This window comes from Micromys minutus (genome assembly GCF_963924665.1).
Source record: "Micromys minutus genome assembly, chromosome: 2".
Taxonomy (NCBI): Eukaryota; Metazoa; Chordata; class Mammalia; order Rodentia; family Muridae; genus Micromys; species Micromys minutus.
This window is the reverse complement of record NC_137971.1, coordinates 30,748,907-30,775,103: the sequence shown is the minus strand read 5'-3', so window position 1 is coordinate 30,775,103 and position 26,197 is coordinate 30,748,907. Positions and strand designations below refer to the sequence as shown.

The following is a 26,197-nucleotide window of genomic DNA, read 5'->3' as shown; positions in this document are numbered from 1 at the left end:
ACAGCAAAGGAAGAAAGATGTCGGATGTCCTCCTCAGTCATGCTCTACCTTATTCCATTTGAGACAGGTTCTCTCACTGAATCTGAAGTTCATTAATTTCTTTGTTTAGTGGGCTACTCTCTGACTTCAACCCAACCCACCTCCACCAGTGGGGCCACATCTGGCATTTTTCTATGGGTGCTCGGGGTTCTGAACTCAGGCCCTCAAGTCTGTGCAGCAAGTGTGCACTGTTATCCCCTGGGCCATCTCTCTAGCCTGTGTTTCTTTTCCTTTCTTTCTTTTTCTTCTTTTTTTTTTGTTGCTGCTGCTGCTGTTTGCAGCACTAGTTCAGTTTTGGCTTTTCCCTTTGACAGATGAGGACTGAGCCTAGGATCTCACGAATGCTGGACAAATGCTCTGCCCTTGAGCTGCAGCACTAACCCTACCCCAGGGATCCTCACACACTCTCCCAGGGAAAGAGAAGAGGCTAACGGTATGTTTTGTGCAGATTGGAAAAGAGATGGTCACATTCCAGCAAAACCAACTGAGAGAGCACCCAGGCTTCCTTCTTGACAGAGCGTGAGACTCCTCGGGCAAGGGAATAGGTACTGGCTGCTGACCTTTCTTGGAGAAGAGGCTGACCCAGAGAGCTGGGAGGTCTGGAGAGCTGGGAGGTGGTAAGCGAAGTTTCCGGATGGAAATTGATATCCCCTTGGTGAGTAAGCGAGGGCTTTCTGGACTCCACTGAATCTAAAGGTAGTGGTGACGGACTCCTGAGGACAATCCGCTCGTCTGGCTCTCTGATAACCTGAGTGACAATGGTCATTATTCTTCACTTGGAGTTTGGGGTTTGACTCGCCTAGTAATAGCTAGGGGCAGGCTAGGACAAGGAAGAGAAACTGAGGCAAGATAACAATAGGGGCCAGGGACCTCCTGTACATAAAGGGGGGCCGTGGTCCAGAAAGGCCAGGAGTCCAGGCCAGGGGTACACAGCCAAAAAGCTCTGCATGTTAACAAGAAAAAACTGAACTCGCACTTGGAACTTGGATTTCCGAGGACACAGACCTTTTGGTTCTGGGAAAGATCTAATTTTTAAACAAAGAATGTCTGTGCTGTACATATGCAATACAATGTATTTCTAATTTCCTCCACATTCATCTCCTTCAGTGTGTAGCACACAAGCTTTCAGCTTAGCAAATGGATCGAGCTTGAGGCCACGTTTACCACCTCACTGTATAGAGGTGTCTGGTTGGAGAAAGGCAACATGAGTCCCTGGTGATGAAGTAAAAATCACCCGATAGCAACCCTTCCTTGGTAATGGATCCCACAAATGGAAGAAGGGGAGCCAGACAGCGAACCCCACAGTGGAGCAGACCGTGAAGCCTGAGTACCAGTCTGTACAAACCCTATGCCAGCTCTGAGGGGCGCCACAGCTAGAGACATATCCTCCCCACTAACTGCATGGGGCCTGACACAGATGCTGGAAATAAATCACCTTTAGATGCTGCTGATAAACTTACCTTTATGTTTGCCTCCAGGCTGTCAAGAGAAGATGCTAGAAGAAAGAGGAATAGGGTCAGAGTCAGAGTAAAGCAGCATTTTCTGGTAACACGGATAATCAAGTTGTGTCTTTCTTTTCAAACCCTCAGACCTTCTCCAGATTCGGAACAGCTGCTGGCATTGCAGATGCTGCCGTCAGACCACCCAGAAGCTTGTGAGAAAAGGGCTCAGGCCCCAGGACAGCACTGAATCAAGACCTGCAGTTGGGTGGCAATGCTTCCCTCTCCCACACGCCTGGAGGTGGCCTAAACTCAGGAATAGCTTGACAGGCCACAGGGATCGCAGGATCTAATTCCAGAGATCTGAACTTAGGCAGGCTGCACCTCTGCTAACAGCTGGATGTGTGACTTGCACTCCCACTGTAACCTCTGCAAAACGTCCTTCCTGCCAGGATTAAGAAAAAGCAAAGACCAGAACAAACATGGTGTATCAGGCACAAGCCAGCATCAAGCTCGACCCTCTCCTTTAGGAAAGGATGTTTGCTGCTGCCTGCATTCAGTGATGGGGAGGATGGCACCACTTTTACAGGCCGCACCAGTGACCTTTAATTGCAGGGCTTAGATGTCAGATGTGACAAAGCACTCTCCCGTCTCAACCCCACACTCTGTCTGTGGTCAGCCGTGATCAGACACTCTGCTCTTACAACACTGGCCTGAGTTAGCTTAAAACTCTGGGCAGTCCCTTAATGGTACAAACCGTTAAGACTAACACAGGGAACTCCAGTGTGAGCACATTGCAAGCCAGTTCTCCCAGGAGGTATCAGAGGGGACCATCACCAGCCCTGTCTAGACTTAGACCTCTGGGCAAGCGACCATGACCTTCACTAGGGACAGACTCACACATCCCAGTAACTAGTCCAGAAACCTCAATGGGGGACAGGGATCGCTTCAGGACCTTTTATGAAACCTCCCAATTAAAGCCTACATTTATAACTACACAAAGACATGATTTATTCCTCCGAGTCTCATTCTCCCATAGTCTAACAAAGGCCACCACGGCACATCATAACATTACTGTTCTAATGGTGCCATGTCATGTCATAACATTACCAGTCTAGTGGTTAGTGACTTCTCTGCTGGGCTACTACTATTTCACAATTACTCAGCTTCAATTTCCAACATTTTAAATGTGGATCGCCATCATTCATGTAAACCAAAGCTCTCTAGAGCCCCCAGAATCATTTACAAATGATGCGATCCTGAGGCCCACAGCACTGAAGACGGTTGGTTACCTTAGCCTGCCTGTCTCAGAGAGCTGGTTCAATCCTCACTAACATGGGATCTGGTCAGCAAGTGTCCTGACCACCATGAGTCTCTCACTCCTTCCTCTCAGACAAAACCAGCAGAACAAACAACACATTTGCTAACTGTCAGGGCTGCCTGTGCAGAGTTCGCAGGAGGACAAGATGCTGTCAGCTTTGCCAGCCTAGCCAGAGCTGTGGCCACATGTGGTTAGTCACACCATCCAGCTCCGTCCCCTTCATGTATTAGGGACAACTTAAAAACAAACCACTTCTTAGTTCCTCTGCCCCATGGGAACGCCACAGCTAGAGAGACCTTGAGAATCAAGCCCACAGCTTCCGGCATAACCTGTAGCTCCCCAGTGGAAGATGCTTAGTGGAATGCAGCGCTGTTCATTGGGGAATGTCGGTAACAAGGAACTCAGGTACCTCTTCTCTTTGGAAGATCAAACTTAGGTTTTCTTCTGGTCTTCTGTGGACTGTGCTCCGAATTATTTTCACCAAAGGGGTTTCCACTGTCCACCTGAAAGTGAAGGGAACCTGTAAGTTTCCTCACCTACATCGCTTGGATTACCTTATTACCCATGATGCCTTTCTACCTCAGTCAAAGAGAATCTTGGAAAATAATCACAGTCTCCAAGTGCTAGGTTTACTCCACAGAAGAAACGTTCCACCATCTCCACTGAGGCTAGATATGAGGGTGTGAGTTAATTGTGAGCATAAAGAACTAAGGTTAGACACAAGGTATATTCTCAGAACTGGTAATGATAAGAAGACAGAGCCGAAAGCTTATGCCTCCTGCATGTTGGGACTGCAGGTTAACTGGACAGGGGATTCTAGAAATCAAGAGATTGATCAGAATCCCTTTCAGTCTGCTGTCTAGATTATTTTAAAACACAATAGCACTAAATACACTCTTACTTAATGTGACAGACCACACTTTCCTAAAACTTAAATTCTTTAAAATTGGTGAACACAATCTTCAAAAACAGACCAAAATACTCAAAAAGGAGATTCTTCTGCAGCATAAAGCTAGACTTTGAAATTGTTTATATTTATTTATTTATTTATTTATTTTGGTGAGGCAGGCTGCAATGCTAATTTTTATTTTATGACAAGAAATAGAGTAAAGTTTTCTAATTTAATTTTTAAAAGGTGTACGAGTGTTTTATTTGCATATATGTACATGTGTCTATCACATGTGTGCTGGTGCCCAGAGAAGTCAGAAGAGGATATCGGATGCCCTGGAACTGGAGTCAAACATAGGAGCTACTATGTGGGTGCTGGGAATTGAACCTGTGTCCTTGGGATAAACAGCCAGTGCTCAACTGCTGAGCCACCTCTTCAGACACAAGTTCTCTGAGTTTTAATGTTTCACATATGATCAGAAAACCTAGGTAATCAAGTATGCAAAATGACCTATAAACAAGCTAAACACATAATGGAAACTGTAATGAATTATTAAATCATGAAAATGTCAAGTTTTCATTCCCTAAGAAATCTAGCCATTATTTTTAAGATTAATTAATCCAGTGTCAGGGACTACATTTTTTAACCATTTATATGGAATAGAATAAGTAAACTACATTGTCAAAAAAATTCAAGCTATCAATACTTCTATGGGGCTATGTTTAATGACAGGTTACTACATTTGCTAGGCATCTTTACCAAGATCACCATAAAGAAACCAGCCGCATTATATTTCTGTGCTTATGAATAGTTCTTATTTTTATATTAGTCAGTCCAAATTTTCTAGCCAGAAAACTTGGTCTACCTACAAGCAAACTACATACACCTACATCAGCACCTTCACCGAGACTAACCCCAACTCACAGCCTCTATCAGATGCACAATCATCATTTCTAGTGATTTTAAGTCAATATTAATTTAGCATTTTATCCATCACTAACATTCTGAAGACAGTCACTTACTGGAATTTGGGGTAGAGATCACAAAGAGTATTAAAAAATAAAAAAATATTAACTTGAATGTATCTATATAACAGTATAATTACATCTCTGTGGAAAACATAAAGGCTACGTATACAAAAACTGAAGAAAATGAATTTATGGCTGGTGTGTGTTTGTGAACGTGTGTATGAGTGTTTGTGTGTGTGTGTGAGTGTTTGTGTGTGTGTGTGTGTGTGTGTGTGTGTGTGTAAAACTCAGTAGCTCAACTTTTCCTGAACATACTATGTAGCCAAAGCTATAGCCTCAAAGTCATGGTGATCCTCCTGCCCCAGCCTCCCAAGTGTAGGAACCACAAGGGCACATCACCACACCTGACTTTAGATTTTCTTTTTATTACATTGATGAGCCAATGTGTAAACTCATCCTGGGTGTCTCTACTTTACAATACAGTAATTAAGAACAATCTCCCAAGACAGTGACAATGACACTGACTACTGATTCCTTCCCAGCTCCCATGCTGAAAGCCTGTCCCTGCTCAACATTTGGCTACTGAGCACCGATTTCATCGAGAAAGTGAGAAGCGTTTCTTGTAAATGACGGAGCTTCAGTTTGAACGGATGCACTTTGTCTGCCAGCCTTGGGCTGACATCTTCAATTCCTGCAGCTCACATTCTTCTGAGTAATGGTGAGCTGTCATCTGCAGACGTCACACTCTATTAATCATGTTCAAATTTTTAAAATGGGCTGATTGACATTTACTGAGCAAGTTCTCTCTGAGATGCCTTTATAGACATTTCCTAATAATAGCCCTGGGAAATGAACATAATTTAATGACAGTTATTACTCATTTGAATTCCCTCTTCAGTTACTACTACCCACTCGTTTGCAAGGCTGGACAATTCTTTCTCCCCCTCTTATCAACATCCTCATGCAGGAAGCTACTCCGAAAAAGAAAATTACTTTAAGCTCACATGTCTAACCACAAAGGGAGGCTTCCCTTCTCCCAGGAACTTGAAGCTTTTTCCATGGTTCCACTGATTGGGCCGATGGACATGGAGCCGTTGTGGGGAGGGTCCCCAGGACTGTGTGCCTTTGGAGAGTTGGCCAGAATTTTTCTCCTTTTGGTTCTTTTTCCTGTTATTTGCCGGGGCTCTTTGTCCATGTGGTTTTGAGAAAGACCTTTGCAATTTACACCTTTCTTCCTGAAAGCAGAAAACAAACAAGCAAAGATGTATTGTTCTGTTTCATTCTGTTTGTCCAGTGCTGGAATTGAGCGTAAGCTCTAGGAGATGCTTGGAAGACGCACTTCCTGTGAGCCCTACCTCCAGCCAAAAATATTCTTTCAATTGAAAAAAAAAGATAATTCAGTCAAGATTATAACTGCAATTAGGTGAACATTTAAAAACTAAGATAGAAGAATGCCTCAAATTTATAAAACAAACCTTTAAAAAAGAGCATTTCTCTGTTTAATCAATCATTTAGCTTAACATAATTAGTGTTGATAGCTCACTAAAATCACGTTTTAAGTAATAACAGGAAGGTTTATATGTATTAGCAGAAATTTGAAAACAGCAGATACACACCAACATCCTCCAAGCGCAGGAGATCACAGGCCAGGAGAAGCGTGGACGGCACATGCATACACACATGGGTCCGTTCATTTCACTTAAGAGGAATTAAGTCTTGCTGTGTGCACTGAATGACAGCATTTCTAATAGTTTAGGGTGGCTGTTTGGAGTCAGGGTCTCGCTGCGTAGCCCAGATTTGCCCTTCAACCTATAAGCAAGTTCCCACCTTAACTTCCTCAGTTCGGGGATCACAGGTATGTGTCACCTCCACCACCAGCAGCTTCAAATGGTTTGTAAAAAATTAAAACTAGCTGTCTCGGTGAACGAACAAGCATCTTTGATGAAATCCCACCTTTCCTCGGAACAATCCTCCTAGCTGTTCTGTCGAGTGTATCTGTGGTGTGTGCGTGTGATGTGTGTGTGTGTGGGGGGGGGGGGAGACAGTGGTCTCATATTTTGGTTTTTACACCGTGACTTAACCATCAGCCTCCACTTGAACATCGCCATTCTGAACACACAGCAAACATGCTCTAATGTGACAGTCTAAGCAAATGGTCTGAACACAAAACAAACTGAGCACAAACGGCCCAGGTTATCCTATGTTCAGTTTCACTTAAACTTAGCAAGCTGACTTCAGACTAACAGTCTTTTAAGTTGGGGTGGAGACAGGGGAATGGCTCCTGTGAATTTTACGATAGCCCCTTGATTATACTTACGGAAGAAAATCTGTTTTTAGACGGGAACACACGTTCTAGGATGGCTGTCCTTGTAGAAAACTCTAGTTTGGGAGCAATGCCCTAAAAATAAGGCAGCACAAAGAGAAGCAAATAAAACTGTTGAAAAGGATTCACCTGCCCATCTTGTCTCCACTGGGAAGCCACCAAGAGCCCAAGTGTCCTGTAGTCAGCATACTCAGAATGCACTTTAAATTAAAACAAGAGCTAAAACAGCGGTTCTCAACCTGTGTGTTGAGGGGTCACACGTAAGATATTTACATACTGATTCATAACTGATTCATAACAGTAGCAAACTTCAGTTGTGAAGTAGCAATGGAATAATCTTAGGGTTGAGGCTCACCCCGACATGAGGAACTGGACTAAAGGGTCACGGCATTAGGAAGGTTGAGAAGCACTAGGATAAACACCTATGTAATGTATACTCCATACTGAGCTGAGGTGTAAGTCAACAGAGCACACTCCTAACTTGGAATACATGCACACTTCTAACACAACCCTGTGAAGTGGTTCCTAATAAAATGCTCATTTGGATAAGCGTGATCCCAGACACAGGCCAGCAGTGACAGAGATGGTCACTGGAGGCATCTGGGTAATATGCTATTAGCTACTCTATCTAAAATATGGGATCATGAAAAAGAAATTAGTAAGTTGGGGAGACAGGTAGAGGGTCTTCTTCCCTTGGCAAACTTTTATAAAGCATTTATATTCATCAGGCCTATTCTTAACTACTAGATGACTACTTTGGTGTGGTGCTTTATCATCTAAATGACTGATGGGGTTGAAAATGGAATAAAACAACAATGAAATGGAAATGCAGAGGGGAAAAAATCCAGGTAGTGGTGGTAGAGGTGGTGTACAACTTTAGTCCCAGCACTCGGGAGGCAGAGGCAGGTGCATCTGTGACTTCAAGATGTAGCCACCTGGCTACAGAGAGAATTCTAGGACAGCCAGGGCTACACAGTGAAGCCCTGTCTCTAAAAACTAAAAAGAAAAGGAAAAAGTGGGGGGGGGGGAATCTAATTGTTGCTGAACTGGTAAGAGAGAGTAAGCAGGAGATTGGTTTGCTGACTATACAATTCATTCTCGTTCTCTACAGTTATAATAAACACCGGGAAGAGTGAACTGAAAAAAAAAAAAATCTAAGAGAATTAGCATCATGTTTGCAGCTAAGAACATAAAGCTGAAGCATAAGAGTCTCTGCTCTGCCACCCACCAGCTGAGCCCTGGCACATTCCCTCCACTCAGTGGGGAGGAGACAGCAGTCCCTTCCTGGATGGCAGGTGACCGAACAAGGTACACACACTGTGACCTCAGCAAACTCCAGGAGTGAGTGTTGACTGCTCTGAAGCTTTGGCAATGGCTTCCGTTCTTATTTGTGAAATGTTTCAGAGGAACTGAATCTCTCTTTTTTTTTTTTTTAACATATTGTTGATAGAGTTTGATAAAGCCAATTACAGGAAGTGATACTTTTTCATCTGGTGCGTGTGGGTATTCCGATACATTTTAAAACTGATAAATCACCTCCATTTCTACATAGCTACCAATACAATGTCTTACAGGTTAGTCTTTCTACTTGTGCCTAGAGCATTCATCACATGACATTTAGAGACAAAAATAAGTGTTTCTCCTTGTTTTGATTTTGAAGGTGGCTTTTATTTAACTGGGAATTTGAGGAAAACAAAGTTTCCTCAGGCTGGTTCCCCTGAACTTTCCCTGTGACAGTCCAAAGGACAACATGCCAATAACTTGAAGGAATAAAGGTAAACATCTCGAATGAACCCCACCCTCCTCACCCCGGGGCTTAAGTGATACATGCAGATGATGCTGAAGAAAGAAAAATGTGGTTTCTGGGCTATTTGCCAGATCCTGAAAGATAACAGGGAGGGCGTCAGAATTTGATTAGGACAGGTTTGATGACTACGTTTGGAGTATCGGTCATCAGAGGCATTGCAAGCACTGAGGTTCTTCTGATTGCATAGTCTCAACAGTCCTGGGGCAGAGCGAGGACAGGGGCATCTCACTAAATGATAACAATAGCAATCCATGGTGCAGAAACAGAAAGCTTAGGGAGTAACTGAGCTTTTTAAAATTCCCAAAGATGTGGCCCTTTAAGGGGACACCATCCAAGAAACATAGAAATTCATTTAAAAAGAAGTGGTTGTTTCAAAGATAGAAGTCATAGACCATGAGATCAAAAGGATGGTGTTGAATCTGGGTATAGATAAATGCTACCAGCTCATCAGTTGACTATCTGCTGCACCGAGCATGGTTCCCCAATGATACCAGCCTCTATCAGTTCTTTGCTGATAAAGAGAACAGAATATTGGCCTTGGCTAATTTGAAAAGTGTTAGTATGACCAAAGAGGTCTTTCTATCAATCTGCAATAAACATTAATTGAAAGAGAAACCTTCTAGGACACCATATGACAACTGGATAGGTGAATAATATCATTTAGTGAGATAATAAAACTCTCAGCTCTTAGATCAATAGTAGAAATCAGTATAGTTCGGCGTCATGAGCTGGGCATCTGACCATGGAAGCTAAGCAAGGAAAGCTACCTGCCCAAGGCCAACCCTGTCAAGAATGAAATGTTCTCTCTCCAAGAACTTTTCTTCCTGTAGAAGCCCCTGTGGGAGGGTCACTCACTGGAAACCAGATAGCCGTCTTCATGAGAACCTCCCTCTGCATGCCAAGGTGTGAGGATGTCAGCTTGGGCTCAGGGAATAGGAAATCTCGGGTGTTTTTTTCATAGTAGGCCAACTCTTCCCATGCTAGAACAAAAGGATAAAGGACATAAGTAAATGTCTTCTACAGCCCTCAAGTTTAAGAAAACAGATGCTCAGATGGCCTGATAATTATCTTCTATCAACTTGACACAATTTGTAGTTACCTCAGAGGAGGGACCCTCCACTGAGAAAGTGCCTCCTGAGATCATGCTATGACACCCTCAAACCATGAGCCCAAACAAACTCTTCCTTCTGAGGTTGCTTTGGTCAGGATATTTTATCAAAGAAACAAGAAAAGCAACTAAGATGGAATATTGGTACCAGGAGTAGGATTGTTGCTACCATAAACTTGATTGTGTGGTTCTTGAGTTTTAAAAGCAGGATACATGTAGGAGAGGTTGGAACTTTGGACTAGAAGCAGTCGTTCATCGGGGTCTTCGGTAAACATGTTTTCCCCTTCACACACTAAAAAGAGGGATTATAAGAAAGGAGATTCTAGGACCAACCCCAGTCTGAAGACCACCTTGTGTTTCTAGAGCACATGACAGTTATCACCATGCTTCCAGATAGAGTAGTTCATTGATTCATTTAACCCAGCTGTCATGATGTCACATGGCAAAGTAGGCATTCAAAGCTAGGTCTGCATGAGGCCTTACTGTAATGACCATTACTAATGACCATTACTAACCGTGGTGGGAAAGTGAGTTGGACTGGCTAAAGAGAGAGTATTAAAGCTTAAGCCTTAGGAGATTAATAAGAAGAAAGCACCAAGTTCACAGTCACATAGAGTTACACTGGCCCGTGTGTCGGTCACTTTTTCACACCTTTGTGAACTGAACAACCAGAGGGGTCTTTGTTTATTGGAAGCAAAGCCACTGACTCTCATCATTCACTGTAGTAAGATCCACACGGATCTGAGCATGGCTACTGTATCCCTAACCTGATGGTCAACTGCCCTACGTGTGTCTGAAAATGCTGTGAAAACTATCAAACAAGAATATACTATCTTCAGTAAACAAAGAAGTAATAGGCCAGCCAGTGAAAGAACTGGTCTCCGAGATCCAGAATGTTCCATATGACCCTATGCAAATCTTTAGTAAATTACGTTTATTCAGTTAATGCCAAAGACATATGCTGCTGTCACGTGCCATGTTGGTATAATTAACTGACTTATCTGCACAGCACCTTGTAGATTGATGTTAAGGTGATACATGGTTGGACAGTGGAGAAGTAGGCAGAGAAAAGATAGGAAAATGAAAGATGAACAGAGATTGAGAGAAATCAAGATGGAGCCAGGGAAAGCAGACTTAGATCCTGGTGGCTGTAATCGGACATAGGTAGATATAGATAAAGAGATTCTGTAGGTCTTTATCTCATATGGAAGGGCAGTTTGTATCTTTGTCTACTGGATGTAATCTTATTGTGTAGAGGGTTTGTGACTTGAGAATCTATTACATAAACCTGTTTGAAAAGTTACCGGGCTTTGAAGTGATGTTTGTGTTGGGTGGTGGAGGAAAGAAGACATCGGGCAGTAATTCTACCCGGGACGGAGGCAGTAGGGCAGGTGGAGTAAACCGCCAGGGAAGGGAATCCTGTGGAGAGTGTAGCTCGTGGACCGAGTGACAGAATCCATGCGTACAGTGCCACACTAGAGCAGCATCTGTGGAGTGAGACTGAGAGCGCTGGTAAAGAGATAAATAAGTCTTTTTATTTTTAATATTCACTGTAACAGCACCCGATGCTGAGTGAAACTTATTTTTCAGCAATCTGAAACTGGAGGTCTGTGAACATTAAGCAAGCACAGTAAGGCTCCCATTCTGCATGGGAGTAACTCATTCCTTATAAACAGTATGCATGCTGCCAGCTCAACTCTTCAAACGACTGTACTTATACCCTCACAGGTAGATATCTGTGTCACCAGAAAAACAAACACATCCTAGCACTCAACAGGGTGAATGAGACAAGAGGATCATGGGTTCAAAGCCAGCCTAGGCTTGACTAAAAACATGTAATAGTCCAAAACATATAAAAATTCTAGAAAGTAAGTATACACAATGTCCTATGGATAGTATAGATAATTATATATAGGGGTCGTTCCAGATGTGTTACTCTAACACTAGGTACATATGCCAGTACATTACATGCTAAGTGTGTTTTTGAAAGTCTAAAATAATATATACTAAACTGTCATAAAGTATCTATCAGGAATTCTTAATGAATAAATGAGTATGTTCTACTTACTTTTAGTCTACAGAATCATTTGTTAATTGAAAATTTTTTCAATATTTAGATATTGGGTATTTTTTAATTAGTACAAAATTAAGCAATACCAAAATAAATATGACCCTATTCTATTAATGTAAAGTGCAACTTGCCAATTCACAGGGTTATATGTTTAAACATAAAATTGGGTCAAACAAGAAAAAATTATGGAAAAAACCTCAATGGCCTAGTTTCAGCCTGTCCTGTTTTTCCCTTCGGTCAGCATTTCTAAATAGCAGGTAGGAGGCATTGCTCTGTGTTGTCTACCCAACACATAATCCTGAAAGGAAAGCCCCATACTGTATTGTTCAAATATCTATCTCTACATTCACACCATAATCTGAAGATACTGGTCTCTAAGTACCTGCTTATCCCTGGGTTGACACCATAACATTAATATTGTATAAATCTAGGGACACGTGGACTCACAGAGTAATACTTGCCTGTCCATGTGCTCCCATATTCACCCCACACATGCAAGGAGCCATCTCCGGATTCACACTGGAGTGTCTGAATAGCTGCACCTAGGCTCAAACTAGAACACCTGTGTGCATGTTCACAGCCCCGATCCTCATATTCACACCACAATATCTGAGCATCTATGTATAGATCCAGGCCATAATATTCAAGCGCCTATCCCTAACTCACACTGAATTATATTTGAGCGCCTGTTGCTAGACTCACACCGCGATAATCCGAGGGCTCAACCCTATATTCTTAAGAGTGTAGAGTTCTTATCTGTTTACAAAAAAGCAAAAAACAAAACAAACAAACAAAACCCAAGAAGCAGATGCCTAGCTCTAACCCCCTCTCCTGGGTCCCTGGCCTAGCCCAGGGATATTCAACTGTGCATAGATCCACACATTTCATGGAAATCCTCTACTCAGTCTTTAGCTGAGACCTCTATCCAGCTCATCACTCTTTCCTCAGTAACTCTCAGGAGAAAAGTTCACTTGAGAAAATGTCTGAATGGTACAATGAAAGAAATACATATGTATTGATCACAACTGATTAAAGACTTGAATAAATAGATTATACATTTATAGCAAAGAGAAATGCTTGTGTCCAAACCTCATTCTGCAAGCAATCAAAAACAATGAAGAAGCTGGACAGTGGTGACACACACCTTTAATCACAGCACTTGGGAGGCAGAGGCAGGCAAATCTTTGAGTTTAAGGCCAGCCTAGTCTACAGAGTGAGTTTCAGGACAGCTAGAGCTACAAAGAGAAACCCTGTCTTAAACAAAACAAAACAAAAAACAATGACCATGACCAGAAGGAAAACAAAAACAAATCATAGTATAGAAAAAAATTGAAGTTTTGACATATCATATCTAAATATAAGGGGTTATAATATGGTAAGACATTTCTAAACAAATTAATATACAACTCAAAAGTCATAAAACCAAATGATAATGTCCTGCTTAGCCAAAACAGGAGAAACAGGCAAGCTCTACTCTGCTGGATGAGCAGTAAACCATTAGAAATGGTTCAGTCATAAGAAAACTGAAATTCTGTCCCCATTCATCCTTTCAAGATGAAACTGTTAGTTTAGAAGTGTGTTTGCCAGCATATTACCTGGAGACACTAGCTGTACTAATTCAAATCTGGTTAGGAAGCCTAAAAAAGAAGAAAATGAGATTTTAATATTTAATTTTAATACTTTAGAGAATTAAATGCTAAATTAAAACCACCATGTCTCATTTAGACTACGAGTAATAAGAGTGTAGCTGGGACTCTGTGTTCACAGGCTTCCTACATGCAGCTTCTACAGCCATCTCTCAACCACCTGCCAACAGAAAACAGTTACAAAGTAATTGCATCTGTACTAAGATATATATTCTTTTCTCATTATTCTGTAAACTATACAGAATAACAACTTTGTACAAAATTTACAGTATATATAGATAATCCAAATTATATGGGACACACACAGACTCACATACACTCATACATAGGTTATAAACAAATTCTGTATCTTTCCTTTAATTAGATACCTTCTTTACTCACTTTTCAAATGCTATCCCCTTCCCAGTTTTCCTGCTGGAATCTCCCCATCCCTTCCCCTGTCCCCATGCCTCCATGAGAGCGTTCCCCCATCCACCCATTCCCTTCCACCTCCCTGCCCTGGCATTACCCCACACTGGGATATTGTGTCTTCACAGGGCCAAGGACCTCCCCCACCCCTCCTTGATGCCCGACAAGGCCATCTTCCATCATACATGCTGCTGGAGTCATGTGTCTCTCCTTGTGTACCCCTCAGTTGGTGGTCCAGTTTCTGGAAGCTCTAGGGGGGTTGGCCAGCTGATATTGCCATTCTTCCTGTGGGGTCAACATCCCCCCCAGCTGCCTCAGTCTTTCCTCCAACTCTTCCATTGGGAACCCCACTCTCAGTCCAATGGTTGGTCGAGAGCATCTGACTCTGCACTACTTAGGCTCTGTCAGAGCCTCTCAGAAGACAGCCACATCAGGTATCTGTCAGCATGCACTTCTTGGCATCCCCAATACTGTCTGGGTTTGGTGACAGTACATGGGCTGGATCCCCAGGTAGGGCAGTCTCTGGATGGCCTTTCCTTCAGCCTCTGCTCCAAACTTTGTCTCTGTATTTCCTCCTGTGAATATTTTGTTCCCGCTTTTGAGAAGGACTGAAGCATGCCCTCTTTGGTCTTCCAGATTCTCGAGCTTCATGTGGTCTGTGGACTGTATCTTGGATAATCTGAGCTTCTGGGATAATATCCACTTATCAGTGAGTGCATATCGTGTGTGTTCTTTTGTGACTGACTTACCTCACTCAGGATGATATTTTCTACTTCCATCCATTTGCCTAAGAATCCATTCTTATCACCTTGTATAAAGCTCAAGTTCAAGTGAGTCAAAGACCCCCACACAAAACCCAATACACTGAAACTAATAGAAGAGAAAGTGGGAAGAGCCTCCAATACATAGGCACAGGGGAATTTTTCCTGAACAGAACACCAATGGCTTGTGCTCTAAGAGCAAGAATTGACAAATGAGACCTCATAAAATGGCAAAGCTCCTATAAGACAAAGGATATTGCCAATAGGACAAACTGGCAACCAACAAATTGGGAAAATATCTTTACCAATCCTACATCCAATAGAGGCCTAATATCCAATATATGCAAAGAACTCAAGAAGTTAGAATCCAGAGAATCAAAAAACCCTATTTAAAAAATGTGGTACAGAGTTAGACAAAGAAATCTCAACTGAAGAATATCAAATGGCTGAAAAGCACCTAAAGAAATGTTCAACATCCCTAGTCATCAGGAAAATGCAAATCAAAACAACCCTGAGATTTTACCTCAGTCAGAGGGACTAAGATCAAAACTCAGGCGACAGCAGATGTTGACAAGAATGTGAAGAAAGAAGAACACCCTTCCATTGTTGGTGGGATTGTAAACTGGTACAACCACTCTGGAAATCAGTCTGGCAGTTTCTCAGAAAATTGGACATAGTACTACCTGAAGACCCAGCTATTCCACTCCTGGGCATATATCCAAAAGATGCTCCAACATATAACAGAGACACATACTCCACTGTGTTCACAGCAGTCTTTTTTTTTTTTTTAATAGCCAGAAGCTGGAAAGAACCCAGATGTCCTTCAACAGAAGAATGAATACAAAAAATGTAGTATATTTACACAATGGAGTACTACTCAGCTACTACAGGTACTAAAAACAATGACTTTATAAAAGGTCCTTGAGCACCTGTGTACTTTGGTATGTGAGGAGATCTGGAACCATTTTCTCAAGGGTACCACAGAGCAAGTATAATTTAAAATAAATGCCATAGCAACAACCAAACAGATTTTGATACAGTGGGGGAGTGGAGCACAGATGAGTGAGCTACAGGGTTTGGATTTTACTTCATGGAACATATATATGTTAGGGGCTGGAGAGACGGCTATGTCAAGAGAGCACATTGCTCTTGCTGGGATACTAGATAACCCTAACCCTAACCCTCTTAACTCATGTGTCAGGCAGCTAGCAGGTGCCTCTGACTCCAGCTCCAGAGAATCTGATTCCCCTCTCTAGCCTTTGTGGCACCTATGTACACACGTGACACACAAACACACTTAAAGTATGCATATTCTGAAAGTACTATAATAGCAATACACTTTTCATTTTAATGCTTGAAAGCCAAGTGCTGGCAATACAGAAGTTTAGCTTGCCTAAAAAGCATGCTATTTGATTATACAAAAGTGACATAAATATATTTTACTATGTTCTTTGAGATTAAAGTATTTTTAAAGATGCTGTCTAGAACATCTGTAAAAAGACTAAAACTTAAATCTTGACCAGGAGGAATGGATGACTCAGCAAGTTCAAGCATGTGTCACTCAAGCCTGATGATGTGAACCACAAAATCCCAGAAGCAAAAAATGACCATTCCTAAAAGGTATCCTTTGACTTCTACATCTGTGCCCATACCACACATACCACACATACACACACATACATACACACATGCACACACATACATAAACACATGCACATACATACACACATATACATACACACATATACATACACACATACACACATGCACACACATACATATATACATGCAGATACATACATACACACATATACATACACACATACATACACACATGCACATACATACATACACACATATACATATACACATACACACATACATACACACATATACATACACACATATACATACACACATATACATACACACATACACACATACATACACACATGCACACACATACATATACACATGCACATACATACATACACACATATACATACACACATACATACACATATGCACATACATACATACATACACACATATACATGCACACATATACATACACACATATACATACACACATACACATACACACACACATACATACACACACACACTAGCTAAAACAATCCCGAGCAGAAACACACTGCTGGGGCTATCACAATGCCTGCTTCAAGTCATACCACAGAGCTACAGTAACAAAACCAACAAGGTACTGACAGAAAGGATCATGCCAAACAATACCATAGAACTGAGTATCCAGGAACCAGAATACACACTAGAAAAGACAACTTCTTCAACAAATGGTGCTGGTGAAACAAGAGAGCCACTGATGGAGAATGGAGTTATATCCTTACTCCTTGTCCTGCACAAAAAACAATTAGAAAGAGACCAAAGATCATAACAGGAGAGTGGCACTGTAAGGGAACACTAAGATACAGGTAAAGGCAGAAAGTTTCTGGAAACAATGCCAACAGCTCAAGAAGTGATACCAGGAACTGACAGGAGGGATTGTCTTCTGCACAGCAAGGGAAATGGGAGGGAGCTGAAGAACTGAAGGGAAATCTTCACCAGCTCTATATCAGGCAAAGGATTAATGTCTAGAATTTATAAAGAACTCCCAAAACTTAACACCACATCATTATTCACCATAGTCTAAAGAGCAGAAACAACCCGCGTGTCCATTAACTGATGACTAGAAAGACAAAATGTGATAAACTCATATAATGGAATGTTAGAGAGTGGGGTATTGGTGGATTCTACAATATGCTAAGTGAAAGAAACCAATCATAGAGGACCACATACTGTATAGTCTCCATGTTAAGATATGCAAAATAAGCACATCTCTGCTGACTGGGCTGGTGCTAACATCCAGAACCTCAGCAGTCAAGAGACAGAGAGTGGAGTTCCAGGCCAGCCTGGGCTCTGGGATAGGTTGACATTTGCATTCGATAGAACAGTAAGAGGGGCATAAGTAGGAACTGTTAACAGGTGTAAAGTTTCTTTTTGTGGCGTTGAAAATGTACTAATCAAATGATCTAATTGATTGTTGTAACAACATTCAAATAATGTTTTTAATAACCAAGCAGAATGTCACCCAGAAAAATCATGTCTATACTACAAAATTTTGTTGTGTTTTGTTTTTAAAGACAAGGTCTCATGTAGCCCAAGGTAGCCTCAAGCTAGCTAGATTCTCAAGGTTAGTCCTGAACTCCTGGTCCTCTTGTCTCTGCCTTCTAAGAACTGGAGTTAGAGACCTGTGGCACCCCATCTGGTTTCACAAGAAGAATGTTTATAACAATTTAAAATAATGATTCAAGGTAGATGTGGTAGGCAGTGAGATCATTCGGGGGTAAAGTCGCACAGGCCCAAGGACACAAATTCTAGCCCAAGAACGGAAGGAGGAAACCAATTCCGCAACATCCTCCTCTATCTGTCTCAAACACATATTGTACACTCACATACATATTCATAGACACACAATGATAATTGTTATCATTTTATTTATTTTTAATTTTAAAATAAGAAATTATCATTATTATAACTTAACATTTTTAATGGTCGATGTGATAGCATCTGTCTATAATCCCTGTATCCTGACCGTGGAGGCAGGAGGAGAGAGAGTTCAAGGCCAGCTAAACTACATACTAAGATTATGTCTCTAAAAACCAACTAAGCAACACAAACAATAAAATGTAAAGTAAATTTCACCACAGGATTTACCTAAATTTAAATATGGAATAAACACAGAAGCATCACACTTCAGAGGTGGCAGAGTTCTGTACCTGGGAATTACATGGGAGTCTCTTTATTTCCTCCTAAGTACTTACTTTCTAAAAGTTCTGCGACAGCTCCAGGATCTAGTGCCTCTTCAAATACCTACAGAGAAAACCAGGGAAAAGAAATTTTCAAAGATTTACTAAGAGGTAGTTCTAGAAACTGTACTTTATGTTCTTCCCTGGGATGAGCATATATAAAAATCAAGCCATGTAACATTTTAGTCTTCAACGGGAACATTTTTAAGACGCACGTGGTAAGAGACAACTAATGGCTGGAGCACGGGTGAATTAGAATGATCAGAATGATAAGGGCAAAGGCATTTGAGTCTGTCACACTCCTAAGGCGACATCAGTTTGACCTATTCCACGAGCAAACACACTGTGTCCCAACGTGGGTCTCTGGTGCACAGAAAAGCATTCTGTATACAGCAGGTACTCACTAAGTGGTAACTAGGTGACTCCTCTGTCCATACAATTGGTTGTACTAAACGGGAAGACAGATTTTACCCATGCGTAACACCAAAGACATGGTGGCAGGAGTGACTCTTATGGTGGAGCCCAGGAAAAGCATCACTACAGCACCTTAAACATCGTCAGATCTGCCGGGTTTGTTCTTGAAATAAAAGGGTCTGAGCCAGCACTGAAAAAGACAGGGCCTTCTAAAAACAAGGCTTCATTTTAACCTTGTACCTTTAACCTTCTAATTTAAATAATGCTTAAAGTTAAACATGGTTCAAATTCTGCTTGAGGTTTTAGAGCCAAGTCTCCTTTGAGGGCAACATTGGACTTTGTTTTGCCTACTTGTGATTACTAATGTGGGTAACATTTTTTTCCCCAAACTATTTCAACAATTCCATCCTTCCATTCCACACTGTTATCGGTTGGAGTGGGTCCCTGTCAAAACTCACAGGTTGACATCTAACCCTCAGAATATGACCTTATTTCCAAATAGGATCATTACAAATATGTTTAGTTAAAACTTTGAATGAGGTCATAATGGAGTAGGTTGGGCATTTAACATGATTGATGTCTTTTTTTTTAAGTGAGGAAGCACAAAATTTCATGTTTTTAAAGTTAAAAATAAACTAAAATAAATTCATGAGTACACTTGAGCAGGAAAGGAAAAAAAAGCTCAGAAACCATAAAAAGCTCTTAAGTTTTCTCTTCTGGCATGCAACCCAGAGAAAGCAAATGTAGCTACTTGGTTAGAGTAGACTGAGTCAACATAGGTCACAAACCCAGCAAGGGCACCTGACGTTTCAGATCAGTGAAGTGTCTGCTTTCATTTTACAGATCACACATATCTCTTCCCTTAAAGAACTGGTGTTCCTCCGGCTAATGCTCAGAATGTTCTGTATTCCATGTGCTATAGAGAAGAAATGGTTATATGGGACATATGATGCTATCAACCGGAGTTTCTTGGTCTTCCTAATGCTGCAACCCGCTAAAAGAGCTCCTCATAGTGTGGTGACTCCACAGCCATAAAATTACTACTCCATAACTGTAATTTTGCTGCTATTATGAATCATAATAGCATAACTGTATTTTTCAATGGTCTTAGGCGACCCCAGTGAGAGTTAAACTTTCCCAAAAGGTCACAACCCCACAGGTTGGGAGCCACTGCTATAAACCAAAATACTAGCTTCCATCATGCCTCAGGAAGTAGCATGGTCTCCACCAGCATCCATCCTTCTCCAGGACTGTGAGGCAGTAAGTTTGCTGCTTGTAGGTTACTTCTGTATGTCTGTATGCCGGCTGTCAGAATCTAACATATCTATGCGTAAGGGTTTTCTCAAGGGTGATCTTGGGGAGCAACTGGTCAGCTTAGTCTATTCAAATACAGTGGCTCATGAATTTTTATGAGGAATCTGTTTACCCAAATGCTTGTAAGTTATTCATATCTAAGCCACATAAAGGGCTTTTGGAGAAGGCAAATGCTTTTGCTGTGTGCTACACATATTTCCAACTAAAGAACAGAACAGATTGCAAGAAACCTAGAGCTAGAAGAAACTAGAATATGAGCCTAAACAACTTTTGTTTTAGGAAAAAAAAAATATGGTCCCATGGTATGTTTGACTAGTAATCTCGGGCTTTTCTACCCAGCAGGAGAGAAGCACCTAAGTGAATCTTCAGCATTCTCTTCTTTTAAAAAACAGAGGAGGTCAGATTAGGGTACGTCCCCCAGGCGTTCATGGCTGTATCATGCCCTGTTTGCACAATGTTGTATCACAATGTTTTTTCTATGCACATCTTATAGTTCTATCTTGGAAGTCTTGTACAGGGCCAGCAACTGGAGTGGGGGAGATGCTGGGGTGGGGAACTCCATGTCTATCACCCACACAAGGCCAGTGGGACCTGGGTTCTGACTGCATTTTTCAGGAAAATAGACATTTACCCAACCAGTTTGACACATTTCAAACAAATAGGCTGCAATTTTTTTTAAAAAAATGCTACAACCTTCATCTTTTCTCTCATCCTTGGATTGAAAGAGCTAGGTGGGTTTCTGGAGAGCATCTTCCAAACTTTGGATGTGGATACAGTCTTCTCTCTTCCCCAAAAGTCCACTTTAGGGACACTGGGCAAAACCATTAGGCTTACTAAAGATTATTCCAATTTCATCTCCAAATCTAAAACCAAAATGGTAGATTGTTGTTGGGGATTGCAGAGTATTGGATAGTCTACAGTGCACTGCAGTGGGAAGCCCTGGCCTGTGGTTTTTTTGGGTTTTTTTTTTTGCAAGTTTTTAAATCATAATTGCACTTGTTGGGATAGGACACAGCCCTTATTACTATTGTTATATAACATGCACACGACTTAAGGAAACTCAAGAAAATATGAGCAGCTTTCTTGTTTAGTTACAGGCTTTAAAGGAGTAGGTATAGCTGATTTGGTTATAGTTTTAAGTTATTTTTCTGAGCTTAAGAAAGTTCTTCTAAAGATCTGCAGTTTATTAATAGCCCCTTTCATAAATGCAATGCAACTGTCTCTAACACCTCCAAGAACATTCAGAAACGCTCTCTGCTCCAGTTAGGAAATGCCATGGGAGCTCCAAGAATAGAAAGCATCCACCAGGGTATTTAGCACTCGATTGACAGAAATTGGCTCAGGCCTGCATAGCAAAAAGCAAGACTTTCAAACTGTGGTTTGTGCCTCAAGGCCACTTGTACTTTTTACCCTAAGTTAAAAAGGAAAGAAAAACAATCTACAAAACCACTGTACTTCAGAACAACTATTAAACTGGCTTCAGTCAGCAAAACCCACTGGGAAGTCAACATCACCTTTTCAAACCTCATGCTCTGTTGAATCATAATAGGGAACACAGAGGGGAAGCAGTCTGTTTCCAGGTACTGATTCAGAAGGTAGACTCCAAGGTACACAACTTCCTTGTCCGGCAGGAACACTCCCGGGCAAGAAATCTTTAAAAAAAAAAAAAGAGAGAGAGAGAGAGAGAGAGAGAGAGGGAGGGAGGGAGGGAGGGAGGGAGGGGAGGGAGGGGAGGGAGGGAGGGAGGGAGGGAAGGAGGGGGAGGGAGAGAGAGGGGGAGGGAGAGAGGGAGGGAGAGAAAGGGAGGGAGAGAGGGAAGGAGGGGGAGGGAGAGAGAGGGAGGGAGAGAGAGGGGGGAGGGAGAGAGAGAGAGAGAGAGAGAGGAGAGAGAGAGGGGGGAGAGAGAGAGAGGGAGGGAGGGAAGGAGTGGGAGGGAGAGAGAGGGGGAGGGAGAGAGAGGGGGAGAGAGAGGGGGAGGGAGAGAGAGGGGGAGGGAGAGAGGGAGGGAGAGGGAGGGAGGGAGAGAGGGAAGGAGGGGGAGGGAGAGAGAGAGAGAGAGAGAGAGAGAGAGAGAGAGAGAGAGAGAGTAGGGCAATCAGGGTTTGTTTTTGTGCAGTGGGGCTGTTTATCCTCCCACAGCTCTGAGACGACAGCAGTCACTGCGTCCTTCACCCGCACTTCCCAGCTTCTCCATCCTCCCACCTCTTCTCAAGCTGGTTCTCCCGGTTCCCTCCCACATCTCCGCCAGGTGTCACAATCGTGCTCTGCGGCTCCTCGGCCCGCCCTCCGAGATGGCAGTGCGGAAGCGGAAGAGACTGCGGGGCCGGGAAGCCAGTCTCCGGTCTGGCCGGGTACCGGGGACCGGCCGCCCGCCGCGATGCCGAGCCCCCGGAGGACCATCGAGGGACGGCCGCTGGGCTCCTCGAGCGGAAGCAGCATCCCGGGCAGCCCGGCCCACGGCGGAGGCGGCGGCGGCGGCAGGTTCGAGTTCCAATCGCTGCTGAGCAGCCGTCCCGGCACGGACCCCGCCTGCGCCCGGCTGCGCGCGTCCGATAGCCCGGTGCACCGGCGCGGCTCCTTCCCGCTGGCCGCCGCCGGCCCAGCACAAGCAGCTCCGGCCCCGCCGCCGGAGGACGCCGGCATGAACTTGAACCCGTCCTTCCTGGGCATCGCCCTGCGCTCCCTGCTGGCCATCGACCTGTGGCTGTCCAAGAAGCTGGGGGTGTGTGCTGGGGAGAGCTCGGCCTGGGGCAGCGTGAGGCCCCTGATGAAGCTGCTGGAGATCTCAGGGCATGGCATCCCCTGGTTGCTGGGCACCCTCTACTGCCTACTTAGGAGCGACAGCTGGGCCGGGCGAGAAGTGCTGATGAACCTGCTCTTCGCCCTGCTGCTGGACCTGCTGCTGGTGGCTGTGATTAAAGGGCTGGTCCGCAGACGCCGACCGGCGCACAATCAGATGGACATGTTTTTCACCCTCGCGGTGGACAAGTATTCCTTTCCCTCGGGCCATGCCACAAGAGGCGCTCTGGTGTCGCGGTTCATCCTGAACCACCTGGTACTGGCCATTCCACTGAGGGTGCTGGTGGTCCTGTGGGCCTTCGTCTTGGGTCTCTCCAGGGTCATGCTTGGGCGACACAATGTCACTGATGTGGCTTTTGGCTTTCTTCTGGGCTACATGCAGTACAGCATTGTGGATTATTGCTGGCTGTCACCCCACAGTGTTCCAGTTCTCTTTGTACTGTGGAATCAACAGTGACACCATCTCATTGATTGTTGACACCATGAGGTCTGAAGGATTCCACATTCGAGGATTCTAACCTAAGCCAGAGCCATCCAGTTGTCCCTCAGACATTTCAGGCACCTTTGGGAATTCTGAGATCCCACTGTCTTGACATGTTCCTAGGCCGGAGCACATACTGGCTATTACTGAACATGGCCATACTAGAGAAACAAAGTCTATTGTGTATGTATTCGACAGCTATTTATCATCAAGACAACTTGCAAAGAAATCAAGCTGGCTGATTATATGATTGTTGTTTACTTAAAGTTGGTAGAATAGTGTTAATGAGTAACTCCCCACACCCCCCAAAAAAACAATGTTATCACTTGTAAATTGAATTTTAAGAGCCATTAGCTAGAGAAACCATGTTATTCCCAGCCCTTTATCTGCTTACCTGCAGTAGATTTAAAACAATATTTTAAAAGTTAAAGACGGATTTTTGTTTTCCAATTTACTCTCTGAACATCTGTTACCATAACTGGAAATTTTCCCCTGTCCTGATTCCTTAAGCTCTCCCACCTTCTTACTTGGTAGTAAGAAGAGGTTCCAGGAAGTACTTGCCTTTCTTCTCTCTGTACTTCTCAAATGATCTTTACAAATTTACTTCCCACTACTCTTTGCTGTTATCTTTTAGCACTCATAGAACAGGCTGAGGTGCCCAAGAAGACAAAAGGTGTGTTTGTCTAAGGTTCCCACAGAAATGTAAGTATGAGACTACTGTCTTTCATTTCCTAATTCCTTTGACAAGGAGCAAGCCAGGGGGCAGGAAGCTGAGCTGCTGGGGAGAGACAGGAAAACTTAGTTTGGAAGTAGGCAGACCACAGACAATGGCCAGGGGCAGGAAATGAAGCCCTGCTGGCTGACATCTCTACTGAATAGAGCAAATGATCCTCTATTAAGTAAAAACCAGAAGAGCGATGTGGTTCTTTCTGGTGTGCCTGCTTGGCGTTCCTGTGTGTACCGTGAAGATGACTATATGCTGTTCTTTCCTATCAATCCCACATTGCTGTATCCAGCACATTTTAGGTAACAGGACTTGAAACTTTTCAGGAGAGCCTGTTGCCCTACGTGAGCAGTAGATAGTCTCAAATTTCTGTTTACATTGAAAGCTGTTCATTCACGGTGCCTCCCCAACTCATAAGACCAAAGATGACCAAATAATATGGTAGACTCTGATCACTGTCTGACCTAGAAAGACCAAAGAGGGTATGTCCATGAGATCTGTAAACGCTGCTGTGGTGGACAGGACTGTTCTCAGTAGGAGGAAGAAGGACCTTTGAGAGTGGAGGCTCAGGCACGCCAATAAGAACAGCTCCTTTGAAAAATAAGTTATCACATTCCCACACCAAACTAAACACAGACTACCTCTTCCCTTGTTAGATCTGCTAAGCTATGAGGCTCTGAGAGGTCTGGGTGTGTTTAAACTGTCGAAGATCATTTTTATAACATTTGAAAGTGACTGTTCTTACAGTGTTCCCAAGGCTGCTAACAGGGGGGGGGGGGCAATCTTCTCGTTTCTAGTCACACTTCTGAAATTTCGTGTTTTTGTTTGCTGGGGCCCAAGTTTGCTGGCTTTTAAAATCTAGATCAGATCAATTTCCTCGACTTCATGAATAAATTCTCTAGAGTAAAAACCTGATTTCCTTGCTAATTACTTGTACAATGAAGGATGCTGCCTTTTAAAAAAAAATCAAAATAAATTAACTGGTGATGTTGAATGATATGAGGTGAAATCTTTCATTTCTGCTTTGCTGTAATGAACTTGGCTTCTTAGGGGATTCTTTCCTCATCCTGAACACTTGAAATTGATACAGCCCACCTGAGAACTGTCAGCAAAATGGAACCAGGACCCTTTTGTTTTCCTTTCATTTCTACATGCTCAGTGAAACCTTGGAGTTTACAGGTTGCATAGCATCTAGCTGGATTTCCATGCAGTATCCTGTTAGCATCCACTTCTATCTAAAAGCCCCTTCTACTTAAAAGCCCCCTTTAAACTGGGGAACCAAGTTCCATGTCAGTCTTGGAGGACAGGAGGGCAAAACAAGAATGGCCGACTCATTTAAGGAGTTTGGTTATCACAAAGTGTTTACTCTTAGATTGACTACCCGGTTGAAATTAGCAATCCAAAGCTAAGGGAAAACAGCTTTGATCCCTAGAGTATCAAAGGTGGAGCTTTAAATAAACAAATCTTTGATTACTTTAAAAATTTAAATTCACAAAGTATCTTTAAAACGAAAATCCTGCTTGAAGTCAGGATTGTTTTAAAGAAGCCAAGAAACACTGGTTTTGGAAAGAAAAATGAAAGACGGAATAGATTGAACTGAGTTAAAGGCTAAGAGGTCCAAGGGAGAAATGTGTGGAATTTTAGGGACAGAAGGACAGATCTATCCCTAAAGCAATGTTCGTGGAGTAAGCAAAGAACTTGGGTTAACGCGGCTGGCTCGCAGGTGTCTTACCGCCCGGATCTCGAGCTCCACCACCACCTCCAGAGGCATCCTTCCCTGTGCACCGCAAAGATCCTTTTGTGCTGAGCCCTGAACCAATTATTTCTTAGTTTACATCAAGGCAAGTGTTTTTCAGAAGCT

The 26,197-nt window shown here is 42.9% G+C and overlaps 1 protein-coding gene across 1 annotated transcript in view; it reads right to left on the bottom strand.

The window, feature by feature from the left end:
• SPATA6L (spermatogenesis associated 6 like) overlaps positions 1-23,261 on the bottom strand; it is a 38,398-nt gene extending 15,137 nt beyond the window's left edge. Inside the window, exons 1-10 of the mRNA XM_080913568.1 lie at positions 22,862-23,261; positions 21,847-21,984; positions 18,620-18,668; positions 13,561-13,602; positions 9,642-9,766; positions 6,974-7,054; positions 5,661-5,891; positions 3,209-3,302; positions 1,500-1,534; positions 600-787 (exon numbers count right to left, since the gene is read on the bottom strand). Coding sequence (XP_080769694.1) covers positions 600-787; positions 1,500-1,534; positions 3,209-3,302; positions 5,661-5,891; positions 6,974-7,054; positions 9,642-9,766; positions 13,561-13,602; positions 18,620-18,668; positions 21,847-21,984; positions 22,862-23,131 — 1,253 coding nt within the window. The 5' untranslated portion in view covers positions 23,132-23,261. The remainder of the gene's footprint in view (positions 1-599; positions 788-1,499; positions 1,535-3,208; positions 3,303-5,660; positions 5,892-6,973; positions 7,055-9,641; positions 9,767-13,560; positions 13,603-18,619; positions 18,669-21,846; positions 21,985-22,861) is intronic.
• Positions 23,262-26,197: the final 2,936 nt, after the last annotated feature.